At 43.4% G+C, this 23432-nt stretch overlaps 1 protein-coding gene across 1 annotated transcript; it reads left to right on the top strand.

Annotated features, from left to right (window-relative positions):
- The first annotated feature begins 1761 nt into the window (after nt 1–1761).
- LOC106604747 (pinopsin) lies at nt 1762–23179 on the top strand. Its single transcript, XM_014199725.2, has 4 exons — nt 1762–2645; nt 4744–5072; nt 15985–16218; nt 21811–23179. The coding sequence occupies exons 1-4, from the start codon at nt 2267–2269 to the stop codon at nt 22255–22257; spliced, it is 1389 nt and encodes a 462-aa protein (XP_014055200.2). The 5' UTR covers nt 1762–2266; the 3' UTR covers nt 22258–23179.
- The last annotated feature ends 253 nt before the right edge of the window (nt 23180–23432 follow it).

The raw sequence follows: 23432 nt of genomic DNA, 5'->3' as shown, positions 1-23432 counted from the left end.
ATGTGTGGCAAGCCATTTTGGTGTGGAGAAAAACTCCCACAGAGGGCTTCGACAGCAGTTCTGTCCAGCGCTTATTGTCTAGACGCACTCGCTCTCTGTTGCCAACAACTCCCAAGCTCCTCGCACTAAAGGTCATTAGGGATGTTCAGGCACACAAGTGTGCACGTCAGGATAAGTCAAAACATTACATTGACCAGTATGCAAAAAAATCGACCTGTAATTAAACAAGGCCAAGCTGTCAGAGTGCTCCTGTCACCTCACGCCAGGGATGCCACAAAGAGTCTCGGCACATACATAGGGCACATTAGCGCAAGGTCATGTGAAGTGGAAGTAAAGGGCCGAAAGTATCGTACCGGAACCGGAAGGACATACCCCCAGTTCAGGAGAGCATATGACACAGGAGGGACACATGGGAAGACTGTGAATATCCTCTGGATGGTGTGGGCAGTACACATCAAGAGGAGACTGGGAAGACCCCACCAGGCCTGTTATCTCTGCCGACTGTACCTCCACAATTTCAGGAGGCTGCGGAAGAGGAAGGAGAGGCCCTGAGGCTCCCAGATGTGCCCAACGTCCCAGAGGTGCTCAATATGCTATCAGTGTGACACACTAGGACAAGGGCTAAAATAAGACCGCCCAGGCGGTACGGGAGACTATGTCCCTTAAAAGATGGACAATGAATTGTTTTATATTATATATATATTTTTTTTTAAATGTTGATCATGTAAATAGGTATTTTCACTGCGGTATTGAAATGGTGTGAAGTGCTGGAGCTAATTATATATGAAAAGGAAGATGTTAAGATAGTGGGCGTAATGCCAACCCAGAGATGGTGCTAGTCGGGAACCTATCTAGGGTATATAAACTGGGTCGTTATGGGTGTCTGAGTGGGATGTCATGACCTGTAACATGTAATACCTGAGTAAAGGACTATGCTTGCATTTTACAAAACTCTCAGACGTGAGTTATTCACATACACATAATGCAGGGTCTCTGTACCTCTTGTGTAACTGCAATATCCGTTACAACAGACAGAGAAGGTTAGCTTTCAATATATATTTTGTTTGTTCAAATTGCTGCAGGGTTTTTTATTCAGAAATATGAAGCAGACATAGGCTACATCATCATGGTTCAGAAGAGGGCGAGTAAAGAGATACACATTAAAGGAGGGGGAGTATGAGCAGTAGGTAAGTTGTGTGCGTAAAATATCACAGCGCAGAACTTTGAGAAATAGGTTTCCGGAGGGGCGGCGGAGGGCGGCGCACGGACAAAAAGTGTAATCGCAACCACGGGCCTTTTAAATAACATTCTTAGAACGTTCAGTTTTTTAATATTTTTTTTGCTGAGAAAGGAATGTTTTTAAATAAACATTTTAGAATGTATTCTAAATGTTACTAAACTTTTCTTGTGTTTTTTTATGGAAAGTCTTCTAACATTCTCAGAACAATTTGAGAATATTACTTTTTATAGAACCATGCTGAAGTATTGAAATTCCCACAAACGTTACGTTCTCTGAACCATTTGAGGACATTCCCAATGTCAAACCAGTTGGAGAACGTTCCTAGAACATTACCAAAATGTAAATGAAATGTAACCATGTTTTAACTTGTAGGAAACTTTCTGTTAAAGTAATGAAATGCCAAGAAATAACGTCCCTTCCCAGGAAGTTGTGGGAAGGTTGTATGCAAAATAGCCATAGGACAACCACGATCACACCAAGCTCTAAGAAACATATTGCAACGACCCTGGGTTTATACGCGCGGATATCAACTCTGCCGCTTGAGCATGCTTTTGGGGTACAGTCGATAGCGCGCTGGACTTCAGGCTAGAAGGTCGAGGGTTCGAGGCCTTGCATCCACGACAGTGCGTGTGCTTGGCCGATGAGCGCGTTCCTATACAACGATGAGTCGCAAGGACGCGCTCTTTGGAAGGAGGGAGTAGTTTAACGACCCTGGGTTTATACGTGGGGGTATCGACTCTGCCGCTCGAGCATGCTTTTGGGGCATAGTCGATAGCGCGCTGGACTTCGGGCTAGAAGGTCGAGGGTTCGAGACCTGCTCCCTGCCGGTTTCATTACAATATGGTTGTCAGCACGTTATGTGCTAGCTGGGTTGTAAGGTGATATAATAAATGTGGGTTCTGTATGTCTTTATTTTTCACCGAGACTGTTGTGAGCATGTATTCTGCGCTGTGAGCGAGTTTGAATGAGTGAGAGAGCGTTCACTCCTCGTGTTGTAAGTCACCCCCGCGTGCGCTGAGGGTGCTGATGGTTGTCCACATAAGAGCTCTGAATTTCAGCAGCACAGAAAGCTCTGCTTCCAACCTAAGCACCAATGTCAGTGTTCGGGACACCTTGGTTCCCCAGGACCCCCTCGACCTGAGCAGGCAAGGTCACACGGTGGTGGCAGTATGCCTTGGGCTCATTTTGGTCCTGGGATTCTTCAACAACCTTCTTGTCCTGCTTATCTTCGCAAAGTTTCGGTCGCTTTGGACGCCCATCAACCTCATCCTTCTGAACATCAGCGTGAGCGACATCCTCGTGTGTATTTGTGGAACTCCATTCAGTTTTGCGGCAAGTCTACAGGGGAGATGGCTCATTGGACACCATGGTTGCAAGTGGTACGGCTTCGCCAATTCGCTTTTCGGTGAGTTTTTCAAATATTTCAATAGTCAGCGAAAGCCATTTAGCCTACACTTTAGGCTAACCTCCATGTGACAAATAAAACTAATATTTTGTATATAGTAGTTTCTTAGCCTAAGCAATTTTACTGGCAAAAGGGCATGCAAATCCATCAGATCATTACTGCTCGATCAATTCTAAAATAAGTCCTCCAGGCTCATTATGAAAAGTCTCAGAGCACAATTCAACATGAATTTATTACTGTATATCCAATCTAATTGATAAATGAATGGTATTTTATTCCTCCCTGTGCTTGTAACATTTTCATTAACCTACATTTGAATATGGAAACAGTGGAACATTAATGAAAAACGATTGCATGAAGCATTAGCAAGAGCAAGAGACATTTGCATTCAACCTTTATACCAAAATTGATTCGTTTCTGTGTGTGAATAAGTTTCAATTTGCACTTGATTGGGAAGCTTGACATAGTAAATGTAGGGACTTTGCATAGGGCCTTGGAAATGTAAAGCATGTAGACTATTCTAATGTATAACCCCGTAATGAGACCGCCCATTCAACACAGAGTAGAACATAGCCTAAAGTAGTACACTTTTAGATCAGCCACTCATACAAACTGTAGCTGATCTTATACATGTACACTTCTCATCTGTCATCTCTCCTTGCATGTCTCTGGATCCAAAATTGGATAACCAAAATTTATTGAATTATAATCTGTGGTTGTTTGACAAATGCAGTTCATTATGTTTAATAAAGGTTCAATAAAAAAATGTTGGAGTCATTCATGTTTCTGATTTAAAGTGTACAAAAATGGCTATTGTTTTTAATGAGCTTGGTAAATAAATAAATTGTCCAAGCAGTTTATTGGTCCAATGCTGTGACATTTGGCTGTTGGATATCTTTAAAGCTCGGTAATTATCCCGATGGGAGCGATAGGGCAGACTGGACTCCCCTGTTCCCCTTCCCTTTGAAACCACGCAGGAGGGCAGTGAGCATTACACACATGCATGACTGACAACCACATAAGCACACACACATGCAAACCCCGCTCCCCAGAAAGCTCAACCAAACCTGTAAACACTCCCGGAGGGGAGGAGTGGGCACATCACTCCGGCCCTGAACAATTTCTCTAATCGATGTCATATTTTACTCTGTCTGCTTCCTGAAGGCTTTATATACTGTCATTCTTCATAACAGCCAGCGACCACTAATTAGGGATGGCATCCATTCACAACTAACAAAGTCTCAAAGTACTCTGAGCACTTAGGAAGACTAAATTAAGTTGGGCAAACTTTTTTGTTCATTTCCTTTCAGTTGTTGCACAGGAGGAAAACTTTTAGCAAGTTCTCACCTCCTGAGAGGACACACTCAATTCAATAACGAGTCACACTTCCTAGAATGTCAGGCTAGTACTCTGAGACAAACTAGCATAATAAAGACATAAACCTATTTTTCCCTCAGCTATAGACAAACACACACACACACACACACACACACACGTCCCAATCACACACTTACAGACAGGCAGAAAGACAGGCAGACACGCACGTGTGCACACACACACACACACACACACACACACACACACACACACACACACACACACACACACACACACACACACACACACACACACACACACAGTATAGATTTGTATAGCACGTCCTACAAGTGCCTCATGTTTTATCTCACTCCACTTAGTGCTTATCTGATAAAGTTCTTATCCTCAACCTCGGCTGAAAATAATAAAATAAAAGACAAGCCTCTTAAATCACCCGGTTCTCTTTGATAACAACAGCACTAAAAGCCAACTTGCAGTGGTCTGACTTCATGTAGGAATATAATACTGCACCATACATTTTCTTACTGTCCTGTGTGGTATGGCATGCCAGCTCTCTCTTGGGTTTACTAAATATTACTTTTAACATTTAGCTAAATGTTACCAAAACAGAGCTAAGGATTGTTATCTAACCTTCTCCCATTCTCCTTAGCATCTGAATTCTCAAACTGGTGAAAAAAACAGTGATAACTGGCATCACCCCCTCATCTCTCTCTCTCTTTCTCTCTTTTCCTTGCTCTCCCTCTCTCTCTGTCCCTCCTAGGGATCGTGTCCCTGGTGTCTCTGTCCATTCTGTCCTATGAGCGCTACGCCACGGTGCAGCGCTCCACCAAGGCTGACGTGTCTGACTTCAGAAAGGCCTGGCTGTGTGTGTGGGGCTCCTGGCTCTATTCCCTGCTATGGACCCTGCCCCCCTTCATGGGCTGGAGCAGCTACGGCCCGGAGGGGGCCGGGACCTCCTGCTCTGTCCAGTGGACCCAGCGCTCTCCGGCCAGTGTCTCCTACGTGGTCTGCCTGTTCATCTTCTGCCTGCTGCTGCCCCTCATGATCATGGTCTACTCCTACGGCGGGATACTGGTCGCCATCAGGGGGGTGAGTGGTAGAGGTCGACCGTTTTAATCGGCATGGCCGATTTTAATTAGGGCCGATTTCAAGTTTTCATAACAATCGGTAATCGCTATTTTTGGACGCCGATTATGGCCGATTACATTGCAATCCACGAGGAGACTGCATGGCAGGCTGACCACCTGTTACGCGAGTGCAGCAAGGAGACAAGATAAGTTGCTTGCTAGCATTAAACTTATCTTATAAAAAACAATCAATCTTAACATAATCACTAGTTAACTACACATGGTTGATGATATTACTAGTTTAACTAGCTTGTCCTGCATTGCATATAATCAATGCGGTGCCTGTTAATTTATCATCGAATCACAGGCTACTTCAACTTCGCCAAACGGGTGATGATTTAACAAAAGCGCATTCACGAAAAAAGCACAATCGTTGGACCAAGGTACCTAACCATAAATATCAATGCCTTTCTTAAAATCAATACACAAGTAAACCTGCATATTTAGTTAAAAGAAATTCATGTTAGCAGGCAATATTAACTTGGGAAATTATGCACTTCTCTAGCGTTCAGTGCAAGCAGAGTCAGGGTATATGCAGCAGTTTGGGCCGCCTGGCTCGTTGCGAACTGTGTGAAGACCATTTTTCCTAAAAAAGATCGTAATTAATTTGCCAGAGTTTTACATAATGATGACATAACATTGAAGGTTGTCCAATGTATCAGCAATATTTAGACTTAGGGATGCCACCCGTTTGATAAAATACGGAACGGTTCTGTATTTCACTGAAAGAATAAACGTTTTGTTTTCGAAATTATAGTTTCCCGATTTTACCATATTAATGACCATAGGCTCGTATTTCTGTGTGTTTATTATATAAAAATTAAGTCTATGATTTGATATTTGATAGATTACCTGGGGTGACAATGTAAGAAATAACACATAAAAAAACTAAATACTGCATAGTTTCCTAGGAACGCGAAGCGAGGCGGCCATCTCTGTCGGCGCCGGATGTAGAGTCTGGGCGCTGGAAGTAGAGTCCGCATACAAAAGTATGTGGACACCCCTTCAAATGAGTGGATTTGGCTATTTCAACCACATCGGCTGCTGACGGATGTATAAAATTGAGCCGAGAGCCATGCAATTTCTATAGACAAACATTGGCAATAGAATGACCTTACTGAAGTGCTCAGTGACCTTCAACGTGGCACCATCATAGGATGCTACCTTTCCAACAAGTCAGATCGTCACATTTCTGCCCTGCTAGAGCTATCCCGGTCAACTGTAAGTGATGTTATAGTGAAGTGGAAATGTCTAGGAGCAACAACGGCTCAGCCGCGAAGTGGTAGGCCACACAAGCTCACAAAACGGGGCCGCCGAGTGCTGAAGCGTGCGGCGTGCAAAGATTGTCTGTCCTCGGTTGCAACACTTACTACCGAGTTCCAAACTGCCTCTGGAAGCAACGTCATGGGTTTCCATGGCCGAGCAGCCACACACAAGCCTAAGATCACCATACACAATGCCAAGCGTTGGCTGGAGTGGTGTAAAGCTCGCCGCCATTGGACTATTTTTCATGGATCAGGCTAGGCCCCTTACCGCCAATGAAGGAAAGTCTTAACGCTACAGCGTACAATGACATTCTAGACGATTTTGTGCTTCCAACTTTATGGCAACAGTTTGCCCCCGTGCACAAAGCGTAATGGAGTAATGGAGGCAGGCTCTCTGGGGAATAATGGAGGCAGGCTCTCTGGGAGGTAATGGAGAGAGCAATGGAGGCAGGCTCTCTGGGGAGTAATGGAGGCAGGCTCTCTGGGGAGTAATGGAGGCAGGCTCTCTGGAGAGTAATGGATGCAGGCTCTCTGGGGAGTAATGGAGGCAGGCTCTCTGGGGAGTAATGGAGGCAGTGTCACGCCCTGACCTGAGAGAGAGGGTTTGTTTCTCTATGTGGTTAGGTCAGGGTGTGGGGTGGGCATTCTATGTTTTATTTTCTATGTTTTGGCCGGGTATGGTTTCCAATCAGAGGCAGGTGTCTATCGTTGTCTCTGATTGGAAGCCATACTTAGGCAGCCTTTTTCCACCTGTGTTTGTGGGATCTTTATTTTGTACTGCTCGTATTTAGCCTGCAAGACGTGACGGTCTTTTGTATTTGTTTATTATTTTGTTTAAGTGTTCCGATTTAAAATAAAGATGAACACTCACCACGCTGCACCTTGGTCTAATCATTTGGACAATCGTTAAAGGCAGGCTCTCTGGGGACTCTGGACCTGGTTGTGTTCAACCCTCCTCAGGTTTTTGTGAATCATCCTAGCCTTTCAGGGGTTTTTATAAACCCACACAACCAATTTGTAATTAAAGGGTTCCAATTGGTGGCTGTGGCTGCCTGCCCTGCTCAGAGTGCCCTCGCCTTATGCTACCCGCCAGCGCTACTCCATGAATGAATAATCTAGGAGCTATTTTTGGGCTGTGGAATCGGCCCGTTACTATTGGTGACAATCCAGTTATGTAAGTGGCTCATTTTCCCTGGGTTTGTTTAACTCTGTTCAGCTGAGGGGACCAGCGCTGCAGACCTGATTACTTGTGAATTCCCGCTTCGCTGATCCACCAGTCACCTTCCTTCTGAAGCCGCCCCCCCAGGCTTTTCTTAGAAACCAAGCGCCAGCTTGTGGAGCAGTACGGTCATCTGAGAGGTGAATGACAATTCACCGTGCAGTGACACATCACACAGAGAAATGACATTCATATGAAGAGAATCAGTATGGATCAAGGGTGGGGATTTTATGCTTAAGACTCACTGCACATCTTAATTCCAGGCACACTGTTGGTCATAAAAGCCTCTCCCATGGTCTTACATCACTGTGAGATTTATCATTTCATAACTGTGCCTCAGAATAAATATCAATACGACAGCATCCTAATGTGTTACTCCAATGCATGGCCAAATCTCCAGGTGTCACAAATGTACCATTTTATCAATTTCCTGAAAAGATAGAAGTGCCTGCTTCCTTTGTGGCTCTGGAATAGAGAAATCTAAGCAATACACCAGAAATACCCTTTGTGATGGCTTGGCAGCAGTAGAATTGCGTATGTAACAGAGGTTATGGCCTACTCGGCCGGCAACAAGGCTGTGTCTAATTGAGCATCAGTGGTGGTCGGTGCCGTTTATGATGAGGGAGGATGAAAACTTTTTTTATGAACATGGCCTCATTTCTATTACAGCATATTGGATGACTGTCATTCATATACCATTCACCCAGCTCAATGTAACATTGATAGGTTTAGGCTACTACATGATACTCACATTTTCCCTGTGCCCATCATGAGGTTGCTACAACCTAGCCTATGAATGAAAGTTTACAAGGTAGGTGCACAGGTCGAGAGAGTTTTCAGTAATCAAGGTAACAGACAGTGACACATTCAATACCACCTTGCACACTCTTGCCTGCATCTACAATAATGCAGTATTGCAGTACAATAATGCAGTACAGTGTAGTCAGCAGCAATCAGTTTAGCAGTTACACCGGCGGGCCTCGGTGGCAATAAATTAATAAAACCAAAAGCTTACCTTGACTTAGAGTTCCAGTGTTGGATAGCCAGCTAGATAACATAGCATCCCTGTCTGTTTGAGTAGGCTAAACTGCATTTGACACTAGCTAAGTGAAAAGTGAAAGAAATTATACAATGAAATATTGCTCTCACTCTCTCGCTTCTCTTTCATTTTTGAAGAAATTAATTTGTTCAAAACTGTTCAACTATTGTCTTTCTCTCTTTGAGTCAACACATTTTATGCACTGCAGTGCTAGCTAGCTGTACCTTATGCCTCCAGTACTAGATTCATTCTCTGATCCTTTGATTGGGTGGACAACATGTCAGTTCATGCTGCAAGAGCTCTGATAGGTTGGAGGACATCTTCCAGAAGTTGTCATAACTACAGTGTAAGTCTCTGGAAGGGGGTGAGAACCGTGAGCCTCCTAGGTTTTGTATTGAAGTCAATGTACCCAGAGGAGGACAGAAGCTAGCTGTCCTCCAGCTACACCATGGTGCTACCCTACAGAATGCTTCTGAGTCTACTGTAGACTAGGGTTGAATGGCGGGAACCCGGTTACCGAGATGTACTGGGATTTACCAACCTAAACCACTCCCCTTTCCCGGGATAAATAACTGCTAGAAACCAGTAAATTATAATAAAGTATTTATATGAACAGCATGGTGTGAAGTGGAACTGTTAAACTATATGCAATATCTAAATCTGGCTTCTCTACGGCTTCTGCATGATGAATCATCAATGCTCACGGTGGGGACAGGCCGCCCATCTCAGTATGGAGCGCAGTTCACAATGCATGTAGACCAATCATCTCATTAGGGTAACTTTTTTTTGTGACAGGTAGGCCTGCATTTGCTGCAGCATAGTTTATGCTACAGTAATATAAAGACCGAATGCACCTCTAGTTAACCCATCTCCATCTGGCTTTCGGGGATCACCTTATTTTTTTATTGTAAAGATGTGTTTTTTTAATTGCGGCTGCAGAGTTTTAAAACAGCTTATCACTCGAATATCATTGCTTTAAATCAGTGCACGCGTGAGCACTCTCTCGCAGTCTTTCTCTCTCTCCATCAACTCCATTCAAATTGCACCCAAAATAGATAATCTTCTTCTAGATTGATATATAGTCCTATATATAGATGTCCTAGCCTACCTCTTTTAGGTAATACATTCAATGCAGTTTTAGCCTTATATTTAGCTAATTAATGATGGGTTATGCATAATAAGCTTCTAACTTATAGCCTCTCGCACAATACGCACGCACCTGTGCTCCACTGGCCTCTATCCTTAGCTCTTGGAAAAGCTAGAATAGAATAGCTTGCTGGACATTATTCTTTTATTTTTTGCATTTCTCATACCAATAGACTATTTTAAGAGGGACGCAAGCTCTTGTTTGCTGAATGTTAAATACATCAGCCAATAGAACTTACTGGTAGTTTTGAAAGGAGCGAATTTGTTCTAGTTCTATATTAATAGATGACGATAAGGACACTGCAACTTATTTCATTTAACTGTTGGAAGCGAGTAAGGAATGAAGAAACAATAGAGAGAGAAAGAGGAGGTACAGTAGGCTAATAACATTAGGGGAAATATTATGAAAGGTAGGCCTATATATGCGTCAGACTACTAATTATACAAATAAGCCCTAATATATTAACAAAATTAGAATCAAATTCGCTAGCCACATGTGCTGAACCAGAATTGCAGGTTTTCTCCCTGCTTCATCATGGTTTGAAGGTAATTCCAGTCCATTGAATACAGTATAAGAAAATACAGTTCACTCAAAATGATTAACCTACTGGAGCTAATTTCATATATTTACCCAAGAGAGCGTATAGCTAGCTACATCTATGGGCTTTTATGTTTTTCTGTCGTGCTTAATGTGCAGTAGCCTCTATCATACAGTACCAGTTGTTGTGTCTGTGACTATCATTAAATGTGAAGACTGTATATTAGCAAATCAATTCTCTATGTGTAATTTAATTACGTGATTAAACTAATCATGTAACTTTAATTAACTAGGAAGTCGGGGCACCACGGAAAAATTTTGTTTATAGAGTCTCTATTTCCCAAATTGACTCTTCAGATATTTTAATATCAAAACAGTCGCTTATTAATGAATTGTACCTCATCAGTTCTCATTATTGAACGTCGCAAATCCTTGGATATCTGCACAAACCCTAGCATCCATAATGAATCAGCGATATACAAATTGGCTTAATTACTTATTTACTAACTAACTAATCAAATCACAGAAATACATAAACAAACAATATAGTTATTCGTTACTAACACAATGCATTGAATAGTCCCTAGTGGGCTAAACCAGTATGACGGCTTGGTAGACAATGGAAAGAGGTGGGGACAAATAATTAAGCCAATTTGTATATCGCTGATTCATTATGGAGGCTAGGTTTCATGCAGATATCCAAGGGTTTGCGACATTTAACAATGAGAACTGATGAGGTACAATTCATTAATAAGCAACTGTTTTGATAAGATATGAAAATATCTGAAGAGTTGATTCAGGAAATAAAGACTATAAATATTTTCCTGTGGTGCCCCGACTTCCTAGTTAATTAAAGTTTAGATGATTAGTTTATCAAATCAATTCTGTGTAATTAAAATAAGTCTTCACATTTAATGACAGTCAATTTACGACATATAGTGCCCCGTGTGAGGAATGTAAGATAGAATGAGGCAATTATTTTGATTCAGCCTATATAAAAATGAAAAGCAGATTGCATTATACACCCAGATTATGCTATACAGTAGGGGAGTTGTAGACAGGAATTATTGGTTGTGTGTGTTTACCCATAGAAGTTGTCCTGGTGTCGCGTATCTGATGACGTCAGTGTGTCTTATGAGTTGGTAAAGTTAGTGATAAAATTTACTTGGATAACAATCCAGCTAATTATAGAAATTTGAGAAATAGACGCGTTGGGCCAAACGTGCTATTTCTGTCTCCCGCATTTCAGAACCTGGTAGACTCGGTCAGTTTTAATTTCTCGAGCGAGGACACAGAGGCAGCTGATTTGAAATTTGAGGAGATATTAGCTTGACAAAGAGATAATTCTCTGTCCTTCGCGGTCTCCGTAGCGTGAGTAGACTCAGTGTATTTCTTTGTTTAACGCACGTTCCAGTTAAACCATTCCCATCTTTAAAGGGATTCTATGTTATGCTTGAAAGTGTACAAAGTAGGATTAGCTTGCACGAGATGCTACAGCTAACAAAGGCAAAGCAACCATTTCATTTTTCCTGTGTCACGTTGAAATTCCTCGACTTACCTTTTTCAAATTGACATGTTAAATAATTTCCAAATTGATTGGTTTCTGCAAATAAGACAATTTTCTACATTAACCTTGATACAGCAACGCTCTCAGGTTAAGTAAAGTGAAATTCCCAAATAGCCTATACAGGTTTGATTTATCATTAACATTGATTAATCAGTAAAATGTGCTTTTGCGAAGCTCATTCAGTACTTCCCAGTACTGAAGGAAGTCCCGCCTTCGCGGGAATCCCATGTGGCTTCGTCCTTAGGGACAAGTGACCCTAGTGGTGAATGTACCCTAACATTTGAACTACTGTTTACAGTTATGATAATCCAGACAATCTCAATTGATTGGATATCATCGTCTCATTACAGAAGAAGCCCTATTTGGTAAAAGACCAAGTCCATATTATGGCAAGAACAGCTCAAATAAGCAAAGAGATACGACGGTACATCATTACTTTAAGACATGACGGTCAGTCAATGTGGAAAATTTCAAGAACTTTGAACGTTTCTTCAAGTGCAGTCACAAAAACCAACAAGCGCTATGATGAAACTGGCTCTCATGAGGACCGCCACAGGAAATGAAGACCCAGAGTTACCACAGCTGCAGAGTTACCAACCTCAGAAATTGCAGCCCAAATAAATGGTTCACAGTGTTCAAGTAACAGACACATCTCAACATCAACTGTTCAGAGGAGAATGAGTGAATCAGGCTTTCATGGTCGAATTTCTGCAACAACAAAAAACTACTAAAGGACAGCAATAAGAAGAGGAGACTTGCTTGGGCCAAGAAACACGAGCAACGACACTAGACCGGTGGAAACCTGTCCTTTTGTCTGATGAGTTCAAATTAGATTTTTTTTTTATTCCAACCGCCGTGTCTTTGTGAGACGCAGAGTAGGTGAACGGATGATCTCCGCATGTGTGGTTTCCACCGTGAAAGATGGAGGAGGAGGTGTGATGGTTTGGGGGTGCTTTGCTGGTGACACTGTCAGTGATTTATTTAGAATTCAAGGCACACCTTAAAACCAGCATGGCTACCACAGCATTCTGCAGTGATACGCCATCCGATCTGGTTTGCGCTTAGTGGGACTATCATCTGGTTTTCAACAGGAAAATGACCTAAAACACACCTCCAGGCTGTGTGAGGGCTATTTGACCAAGAAGGAGAGTGATCGTGCTGCATCAGATGACCTGGCTTCCACTATCACCCGACCTCAAACCATCTCATTTGGGTTGAGTTGGACCGCAGAGTGAAGGAAAAGCAGCCAACAAGTGATCATCATATGGGAACTCCTTCAAGATTGTTGGAAAAGCATTCCAGGTGAAGCTGGTTGAGAAAATGCCAAGGGTATGCAAAGCTGTCATGAAGGCAAAGTGTGCCTACTTTGAAGAATCTAAAATCTAAAATATATTTTGATATGTTTAACACTTTTTTTTGGTTACTACATGATTCAATGTATGTGTTATTTCATAGTTTTGATGAAGAAAATAGTAAAATAAAGAAAAACCCTTGAATGAGTAGGTGTGTCCAAACTTTTGACTAGTACTATATATGTATTGGATAACAGCACAGTCATTTGGGATTTTTTTGGGCTCATTAAATGTATTTAATTTATTTAACCTTTATTTAACTAGGCAAGTCAGTTAAGAACAAATTCTTATTTACAATGACAGCCTACCCTTTTCGGATACTGGCCCAACCCTCTAACCACTAGGCTACCTGCTGCCCCATTAATGTATGACACGGCAGGCTCAGGTAGAATCAGGCGTCAATTTTCGAAGAAAGCTCTAATCAAATCCAGACATAGGCCTATTTATATGCTTTATAATGCTTTTGAATGACACTTCCGGTTTTCGTGGGAAATACCGGGTTACCTGGGAGAAAAGTGATTTATTCTTAGGAGGGAACACTTGTAAAATACTGGTAAAATAGTAAACCCTACTGTAGACCTTCATTGCAACACAGTGTTTTAATAAATTATTTGGTGACGTGAATATATACTGCTCAAAAAAATAAAGGGAACACTTAAACAACACATCCTAGATCTGAATGAAAGAAATAATCTTATTAAATACTTTTTTCTTTACATAGTTCAATGTGCTGACAACAAAATCACACAAAAATAATCAATGGAAATCCAATTTATCAACCCATGGAGGTCTGGATTTGGAGTCACACTCAAAATTAAAGTGGAAAACCACACTACAGGCTGATCCAACTTTGATGTAATGTCCTTAAAACAAGTCAAAATGAGGCTCAGTAGTGTGTGTGGCCTCCACGTGCCTGTATGACCTCCCTACAACGCCTGGGCATGCTCCTGATGAGGTGGCGGATGGTCTCCTGAGGGATCTCCTCCCAGACCTGGACTAAAGCATCCGCCAACTCCAGGACAGTCTGTGGTGCAACGTGGCGTTGGTGGATGGAGCGAGACATGATGTCCCAGATGTGCTCAATTGGATTCAGGTCTGGGGAACGGGCAGGCCAGTCCATAGAATCAATGCCTTCCTCTTGCAGGAACTGCTGACACACTCCAGCCACATGAGGTCTAGCATTGTCTTGCATTAGGAGGAACCCAGGGCCAACCGCACCAGCATATGGTCTCACAAGGGGTCTGAGGATCTCATCTCGGTACCTAATGGCAGTCAGGCTACCTCTGGCGAGCACATGGAGGGCTGTGCGGCCCCCCAAAGAAATGCCACCCCACACCATGACTGACCCACCGCCAAACCGGTCATGCTGGAGGATGTTGCAGGCAGCAGAACGTTCTCCACGGCGTCTCCAGACTCTGTCACGTCTGTCACGTGCTCAGTGTGAACCTACTTTCATCTGTGAAGAGCACAGGGCGCCAGTGGCGAATTTGCCAATCTTGGTGTTCTCTGGCAAATGCCAAACGTCCTGCACGGTGTTGGGCTGTAAGCACAACCCCCACCTGTGGACGTCGGGCCCTCATACCACCCTCATGGAGTCTGTTTCTGACCGTTTGAGCAGACACATGCACATTTGTGGCCTGCTGGAGGTCATTTTGCAGGGCTCCGGCAGTGCTTCTCCTGCTCCTCCTTGCACAAAAGCGGAGGTAGCGGTCCTGCTGCTGGGTTGTTGCCCTTCTACGGCCTCCTCCACGTCTCCTGATGTACTGGCCTGTCTCCTGGTAGTGCCTCCATGCTCTGGACACTACGCTGACAGACACAGCAAACCTTCTTGCCACAGCTCGCATTGATGTGCCATCCTGGATGAGCTGCACTACCTGAGCCACTTGTGTGGGTTGTAGACTCCGTCTCATGCTACCACTAGAGTGAAAGCACCGCCAGCATTCAAAAGTGACCAGAACATCAGCCAGGAAGCATAGGAACTGAGAAGTGGTCTGTGGTCCCCACCTGCAGAACCACTCCTTTATTGGGGGTGTCTTGCTAATTGCCTATAATTTCCACCTGTTGTCTATTCCATTTGCACAACAGCATGTGAAATCTATTGTCAATCAGTGTTGCTTCCTAAGTGGACAGTTTGATTTCACAGAAGTGTGATTGATTTGGAGTTACATTGTGTTGTTTAAGTGTTCCCTTTATTTTTTTGAGCAGCGTATTTAGTATAGTTTTTTTCACTATTTAAATAAAAAAAATCATCAAAAAACCACTGTTGAGCATGTAAGAGGTTTGTGGCGCTGACAGAGACACAGGAGCCGAAATCCTGTTATTCCTCCTGATTGGCTGATATCCTCAGTCAGCCATGCTCATTGGTCGGGGTGCTGCGACAGGCGTCAGAGTGGACATTACAGAACGACGAACCTGAGGGAGCATGAAATCAACTCTGGGGAGGTGGAAAACATGCCTTTCTGGCTTACGCAAAGATACTGTTGGTCTCATCCCAGAACCGAGCTACTTTTGACCCAAAGACATGACACAGAAAAACCTTATTTTCAGATAAAGTAAAAAATGGACTGCAACACAGCTGATCATTTGGCTCTGTCATACATTACATAAAATCCACTGTCTTTGAACCCTTAACATACATGACCAGCATTACAAGTGGGGTGCTACACATTGGTAATAGCAAAAATAATACAACAGTATAATCAATGCAAAGCTTTGCCAGACAATTTTCTTCTCCCCTTCTGTTCCCAGGTGGCTAAAATCAACCTGCTGTCGGCTCAGAGGCGAGAGCAGCACATCCTGCTCATGGTGCTGTCCATGGTGTCCTGCTACCTGCTGTGCTGGATGCCCTACGGCGTCATGGCCCTGGCGGCCACCTTCGGCCGGTCAGGCCTGGTCACCCCCATGGCCAGCGTGGTGCCCGCCGTCCTGGCCAAGAGCAGCACCGTAATCAACCCTGTCATCTATGTGCTGTTCAACAACCAGGTGAGAGGGGGCGCTAAAGGACAGACCAGAGGGACAATGGTGTTGTTCACCTGTCGTGTAGCCTTTACAACGGTGGGGAGACACTTATATGGCAGCTTAGACAGCCTTATGACAGCCTGGCATGTGAGTAATATAGAGGCGAAAGAAACGCACACCTATTTAGGCGAGGTGCTGGCTAGCGGAGTAGAACACTTGAGCAATTAAAAAAGAGCCGCACACTCTCAGATGCAATAACAAATAAAACATTTTTTATTTTATTTGTCACATACACATGGTTAGCAGGTGTTAATGCAAGTGTAGCGAAATGCTTGTGCTTCTAGTTCCGACCATGCAGTAATATCTAACAAGTAATCTACCAATTCCACAACAACTACCTTGTACACACAAGTGTAAAGGAATGAATACGAATATGTACATAAAAATATATAAATGAGTGATGGCCGAACGGCATAGGCAAGATGTAATAGATGGTATGGAGTACAGTATATACATATGAGATGAGTATTGTAGGGTATGAAAACATTGTTTAAGGTGGCTAGTGATACATTACATCAGGATGGCAAGATGCAGTAGATGGTATAGAGTACAGTATATACATATGAGATGAGTAATGGAGGTTATGAAAACATTATATAAAGTGGCATTGTTTAAAGTGGCTAGTGATACATCTAATTACATCAAGATGGCAAGATGCAGTAGATGGTATGGCGTACAGTATATACATATGAGATGAATAATGTAGGTTGTAAACATTATCTAATATAAAAAATATAAAGTGGCAAGTGATAAATTGATTACATCAATTTCCCATTATTAAAGTGGCTTGAGTTGAGTCAGTATGTTGGCAGCAGCCACTCAATGTTAGTGATGGCTGTTTAACAGTCTGATGGCCTTGAGATAGAAGCTGTTTTTCAGTCTCTCGGTTCCAGGTTGATGCACCTGTACAGACCTCGCCTTCCTCGCCTTCTAACCTAATAACCAACGCTTCGACAGACAAGCTGTCTTCTTCAGGGTATAATGACAAACACTGCGGGGTGACTAGTTTATATAGTATCAAAGGACACACACAGGTGTCTGTAATCATGGCCGGGTGTGGCCATATATAGGCCTATGTTTGTAGGCCTATATAACCAAATTGTATTTATGATCGTATGCTATCCATTCATGTTTTTGGTATGTTATTTTTATATCTGACAATGAACCAATGATATCAGGCCACACCGTGATTACAGACACCTGTGTGTGTCCTTTGACACTATATAAACCAGTCACCCCGCAGTGTTTGTCATTATACCCTGAAGAAGACAGCTTGTCTGTCGAAACGTTGGTTATTAGGTTATTAAATTATTGCATCTGGGCTCCTAGAGTGTGCGGCTCTCCTTTAATTTTTCAAGCCTGGCATGTGAGGCCAGAAAGACAATCACACACAGCCACCAATGATATCCATACTATGGATATCATTGAGGCATCATTTTATGAGGTATGTCCTAACATGTTGACATGATGTTTTTGCTAAATACACTATTTCACGTTCATGGACATGATTACTTTAGCTTGACAGGCTAATCATGTCTCTTGTTATGAGAGCTCAGTTGATAAAATGAAAACATGGGGGTTCAAGTGCTTGTGACAGCCCACCTGTCAGTGAGGAGCAGATAGGGACTGGGTGGAGGGACACTAACATTCCTACAAGGACTACTGAGTGACACCCTGGCTCCTGTCATTGTGAGGACACAGACTCCCTGTAATTACTTTGTACCTCTCATTGCCCTCTGCCTCATAGATACCTATGACACTAACAGTAAGAACAGGCCGGCTGACATACCTAGTTTGGCAGCTACCTTACATCCCATCTGTCCTCTCTCGGGGCACTTGAACCAAGAAGAAGTGTCAAGTATCAACACACCACAGGAGGTTGGTTGCACCTTAATTGGGGAGGACGAACTTGTGATAGTGGTTGGACCGGAATTAGTGGAATGGTATCAAATACATCAAACGTGTTTGATGCCATTCCATTTGGCATTATTATGAGCCGTTCTCCCCTCAGCAGCCTCCACTACAACAACGACTTATTTTAAAAATGTTAATAGAGAACACATACTAGCAAACTAGGTCACTCTGTGCTCTCTTTATGCAGCCTGGTCTCATAGACTAGACATAACATGTACACCTGGAACACTCAAATTAGTATGATGCTATGTTTGGTATGGTGACATAAGACAGAAGGTTACTGTTCGACTCTCATCACGGAAAACTTTATCATTTTAGCTAATTAGCAACTTTAACTACTTACTACGTTTTAGCTACTTTGCAAGTACTTAGCATGTTAGCTAACCCTAACTCTAACGTTAACCTAACTCCTGACCTTAACCCAAACCCCTTGTCTAACTAACGTTAGCCACCTAGCTAATGTTATACACAACAAATTGGAATTCGTAATGTTTTTCAAATTCGTAACATATTGTACATTTTGCAAATTCTTAACATATAATACGAATTGTAATTCATAATATATCATACGAAATGGATGATGGACATCCACAAATGAACACATGAAACCTATCATACTAAATGGAGTGTCTCTGATTTACGTACAGAATAATATGAAATGCTCTGAGACCAGGTAGCTTTCTTTGGATGAGTTTGATCAAATCAAATTGTATTGGCCAAATACACCTATTTAGCGGTTGTATTTGGGTGTAGCGAAATGCTTGTGTTCCTAGCTCCAACAGCGCAGTAGTATCTAACAGTGCAGTAGTATCTAAAAATGATTCACAACAATACACACATCTAAAAGAATGGAATTAAGAAATGTATAAATATTAGATCGAGCAATGTTGGAGTGGCATTGACTAAAATACAGTAGAATAGAATACAGTATATACATATGAGATGAGTAAAGCAGTATGTAAACATTATTTAAACATTATTAAAGTGACTAGTGTTCCATTATTAAAGTGGCCAGTGATTCCAAGTCTATGTAAATAGGGCACCAGGCTCTAAGGTGCAGGTTTGCGTAACCGGGTGGAAGCTGGCTAGTGATAGCTATTTAATGACCTTACGATATAAGCTGTTTTTCAATCTCTCGGTCCCAGCTTTGATGCAACTGTACTGACCTCAACTTCTGGATGATAGCGGGGTGAACAGGCCATGGCTTGGGTGGTTGATGTCCTTGATGATATCCTGTGACATCTGGTACTGTAGGTGTCTCGGAGGGCAGGTAGTTTGCCCCTGGTGATGCGTTTGGCAGATTGCACCACCCTGCAGTTGCGAGCGGTGCAGTTGCCCTAACAGGCGGTGATACAGCCCGACAGCATGCTCTCAATTGTACATCTGTAAAAGTTTGAGGGTTTTTGGGGGCTAAGCTGTTGCGCCTTCTTCACCACACTGTCTGTGTGAGTGGACCATTTCAGATGGTCAGTGATGCGTACGCCAAGGAACTTGAAGCTTTCCACCTTCTCCACTGCGGTGCCGTCGATGTGGATAGGGGCATGCTCCCTCTGCTATTTCCCTGAAGTCCACGATCACCTCTGTTTTGTTGACGTTGAGTGAGAGGTTATTTTCCTGGCACCTCACTCCCAGGGCCCTCACCTCATCCCTGTAGGCTGTCTCGTCATTGTTGATAATCAGGCCTACTACTGTTGTGTCGTCAGCAAACTTGATGATTGGCCACGCAGTCATGGGAGAACAGGGAGTATAGGAGGATGCTGAGCATGTACCCTTATGGGGCCCCTGTGTCGAGGATCAGCAAAGTGGAGGTGTTGTTTCCTACCTTCACCACCCAGGTGGGCGGCCCATATGGAAGTCCAGGACCCAGTTGCACAGGGTGGGGTTCAGACCCAGGGCCCCGCGCTTAATGATGAGCTTGGATGGCTCTATGGTTTTGAATGCTGAGCTATAGTCAATGAACAGCATTCTTACATAGGTAGTCCTCTTGTCCAGATGGGATAGGGCACTGTGCAGTGCAATGGCGATTGCATTGTCTGTGGATCTATTGGGCAATAGGCAAATTGAAGTGGGTCTAGGGTGTCAGGTAAGGTAGAGGTGACATAAACCTTAACTAGCCTCTCAAAGCACTTCATGATGACAGAAGTGAGTGCTACGGGGCGATAGTCATTTAGTTCAGTTACCTTTGCTTTCTTGGGTACAGGAACAATGGTGGACATCTTGAAGCAAGTGGGGACAGCAGACTGGGATAGGAAGAGATTGAATATGTCCGTAAACACTCCAGCCAGCTGGTCTGCTCATGCTCTGAGGACGCGGCTAGGGATGCCGTATGGGCCGGCAGCCTTCCGAGGGTTAACACGCTTAAATGTCTTACTCACTTCAGCCATGGAGAATGAGAACCCACAGTCCTTGGGAGCGGGCCACGTCGGTTGCACTGTGTTATCCTCAAAGCGGGCGAAGGTGTTTAGCTTGTCCGGAAGCAAGACGTCAGTGTCGGCAACGTGGCTGGTGTACCCTTTGTAGTCCGTGATTGTCTGTAGACCCTGCCACATACATCTCGTGTCTGAGCCGTTGAATTGCAACTCCACTGTCTCTGTACTGACGTTTTGCCTGTTTGATTTCCTTACAGAGGGAACACTTACACTGTTTGTATTCAGCCATATTCCCAGTCACCTTGCCATGGTTAAATGCGGTGGTTCGCGCTTTCAGTTTTGCGCGAATGCTGCCATCTATCCACGGTTTCTGGTTTGGGTAGGTTTTAATAGTCACAGTGGGTACAACATCTCCTATGCACTTCCTGATGAACTCAGTCACTGTATCTGTATTCGGCAATGTTATTCTCAGTCTACCCGGAACATATCCCAGCCCGTGTGATCAAAACAATCTTGAAGCATGGATTCCGGTTGGTCGAACCAGCGTTGAATAGACCTTAGCATGGGTACCTCCTGTTTGAGTTTCTGCCTATAGGAAGGGAGGAGCAAAATGGAGTCGTGATCAGATTTGCAGAAGGGAGGGTTAATCATGAAACATACACCCCTGCCTTTCTTCTTCCCGGAGAGTTCTTTTTTTATTCCTGTCTGCACGATGTACTTAGAACCCAGATGGCTGAATGGACGGGGACAGTATATCCCGAGAGAGCCATGTTTCTGTGAAACTACGTATGTTACAATCCCTGATGTCTCTCTGGAAGGAGATCCTCACCCTGAGCATGTCTAATTTTATTAACCAGAGACTGAAAATTAGTAATATACTCTGAAGAGGTGGATGGTGTGCATGCATCCTGAGTCTGACTAGAAGTCCACTCCGAATACCTTTCTCCTCTGGCGGTATTTTGGAGTAGCCTCTGGAATAAGTTAAATTGCCCTGGGGGGTACGAACAAAGGATCCAATTCGGGAAAGTCGTATTCCTGGTCGTAATGCTGGCGAGTTACCGCCGCTCTGATATCCAAAAGTTATTTCCGGCTGTATGTAAAAACACAAAAAAAATACTGGGATAATAATGTAAGAAATAACACAGTTGCTTAGGAGCTAGAAGCAGAGCTGCCATATCTGTCGGTGCCATCTTACTGTTGATGTGTGAATTGCTATCGCCTCAGTGTGTGAGTGAGATTGATACTCAAAGTGACTTGTGTGTGTGTGTGTCAGTTTTACAGATGCTTCGTGGCCTTTTTGCGGTGCAGAGGGGAGCCCCAGTCTGTGTACGGCTTTGACACCAAGCAGAGCATCAGAGAGGAGAACGCTACCCCCAGGAAACCCCTCTCACGCCCCTCCCTGGCCCCAAAACAGCCCTCTTTGCTCCCCACACACCGAGAGCTACAGGAGCCCCAGCAATGCCCCCCTGTGTGGCCTGCGGAGGGAACGGCGCACCATGTCTCTGGTGGTCCACTACACCCCCTGAGAACCTCCTCTACTGGGCTGGGGGAACCACACTCTGAGGTGGGAGAGGCTCAGAGAAAAGATAGCCACCTGCATTCTCCTGTGGAACCTTCTGAATTTCTTTGTGACCCACTAGATGAGCAAAGTCATCCCAGTCTTAAGCCCTTAACCAAGAGGAACTGGTCGCGACCCATCAGTTGTTCCCCAGCCATCTAGGAAACTCTGCCTTGGATTCTACAAGATGTATAACAACTGGGTCCTCCCTCTCCAGCTCCTGTTACCTTCTGCCTTTACCGTTCTCATTGTGCAAAATCCAACAACATTAACCCTTTAATGTCAGACTCAGCCCACCCTGACCTGTAGCATTTAGATGATCTCTTAAGGCGTCCACATGCTTCCCAGACGAAATAGTTCGGAAGAGTTTGTACATATATTATGACGACATTTTGTGATGTTTTGGACTTTGAGTTTTTTCGGCTGTTTGGGCACACATTTCTTTCTAGAGGCAAGCCGAAGTTCGGAGCCGAAGTCTACACCCCATCCTCGGTGAAATGGTCAACAGAAGGGATTCTTCAATAAAGTCTTTGTCATTCAACGATAGATGACTCATTTTCATGCAAATGTTTTCATTGAGAAATACTGCACCAAACATCTTAGTTAGATGTAAAATTGCGCAACTAAGATCTCCTCGGCAAAAACATCAACATTTGACAGATTGAGTTATTTTAGATGAATTCAGACTATTTTGAGGAAGCGTATACTATTGCTGCTTTTTTCTCTTATTTCAAGCGGTCTTTTAAAGGAGAATACGAGCACACTCATTCGGCTAGACGCCTTAGGCTACATGAATGTTCTGTCAGTGCCATGATGTTTCCTCCTCTCTTCTGATATCTCAACACAAGTGCAGTGTTTTACCTATGTTCTAATTCAGCCAGATTGATGAGCCTGGTGTTATGTAGCTACCGTACCGTCAGAAAGTATTCACACCCCTTGACTTTTTTCACATTTTGTTGTGTTACAGCCTGAATTTAAAATTGATTAAATTGAGAGTTTTTGTCACTGGCCTACACACGATACCCCATAATGTCAAAGTGGAATTATGTTTTTCGAAATGTTTACAAATTAATAAAAAATGAAAAGCTGAAATGTCTTGAGTCCACAGGTATTCAACCCCTTTGTTATGGCAAGGCTAAATATGTTCAGGAGTAAAATATGCTTAACAAGTCACATAAGTTGCATGGATACACTCTGCAATAATAGTGTTTAACATGATTTTTGAATGACTACCTCATCTTTGAGATGGAAAGGTTGCTGGATCGAATCCCCGAGCTGACAAGGTAAAAATCTGTCGCTCTGCCCCTGAACAAGGCAGTTAGGCCGTCATTGTAAGT

Source organism: Salmo salar, chromosome ssa05 (genome assembly GCF_905237065.1).
Source record: "Salmo salar chromosome ssa05, Ssal_v3.1, whole genome shotgun sequence".
Classification (NCBI taxonomy): domain Eukaryota; kingdom Metazoa; phylum Chordata; class Actinopteri; order Salmoniformes; family Salmonidae; genus Salmo; species Salmo salar.
Note: the sequence above shows the minus strand (reverse complement) of the source record. Positions and strands in the feature narration are given on the sequence as shown.

Excerpts from the sequence above, each read along its gene's own strand:
- LOC106604747 (XM_014199725.2), top strand. The coding sequence starts at position 2,267 with ATGGTTGTCCACATAAGAGCTCTGAATTTCAGCAGCACAGAAAGCTCT. Across the intron at positions 5,073-15,984 it reads TACTGGTCGCCATCAGGGGG|GTGGCTAAAATCAACCTGCT; the intron begins GTGAGTGGTAGA and ends TTCTGTTCCCAG. Across the intron at positions 16,219-21,810 it reads ATGTGCTGTTCAACAACCAG|TTTTACAGATGCTTCGTGGC; the intron begins GTGAGAGGGGGC and ends TGTGTGTGTCAG.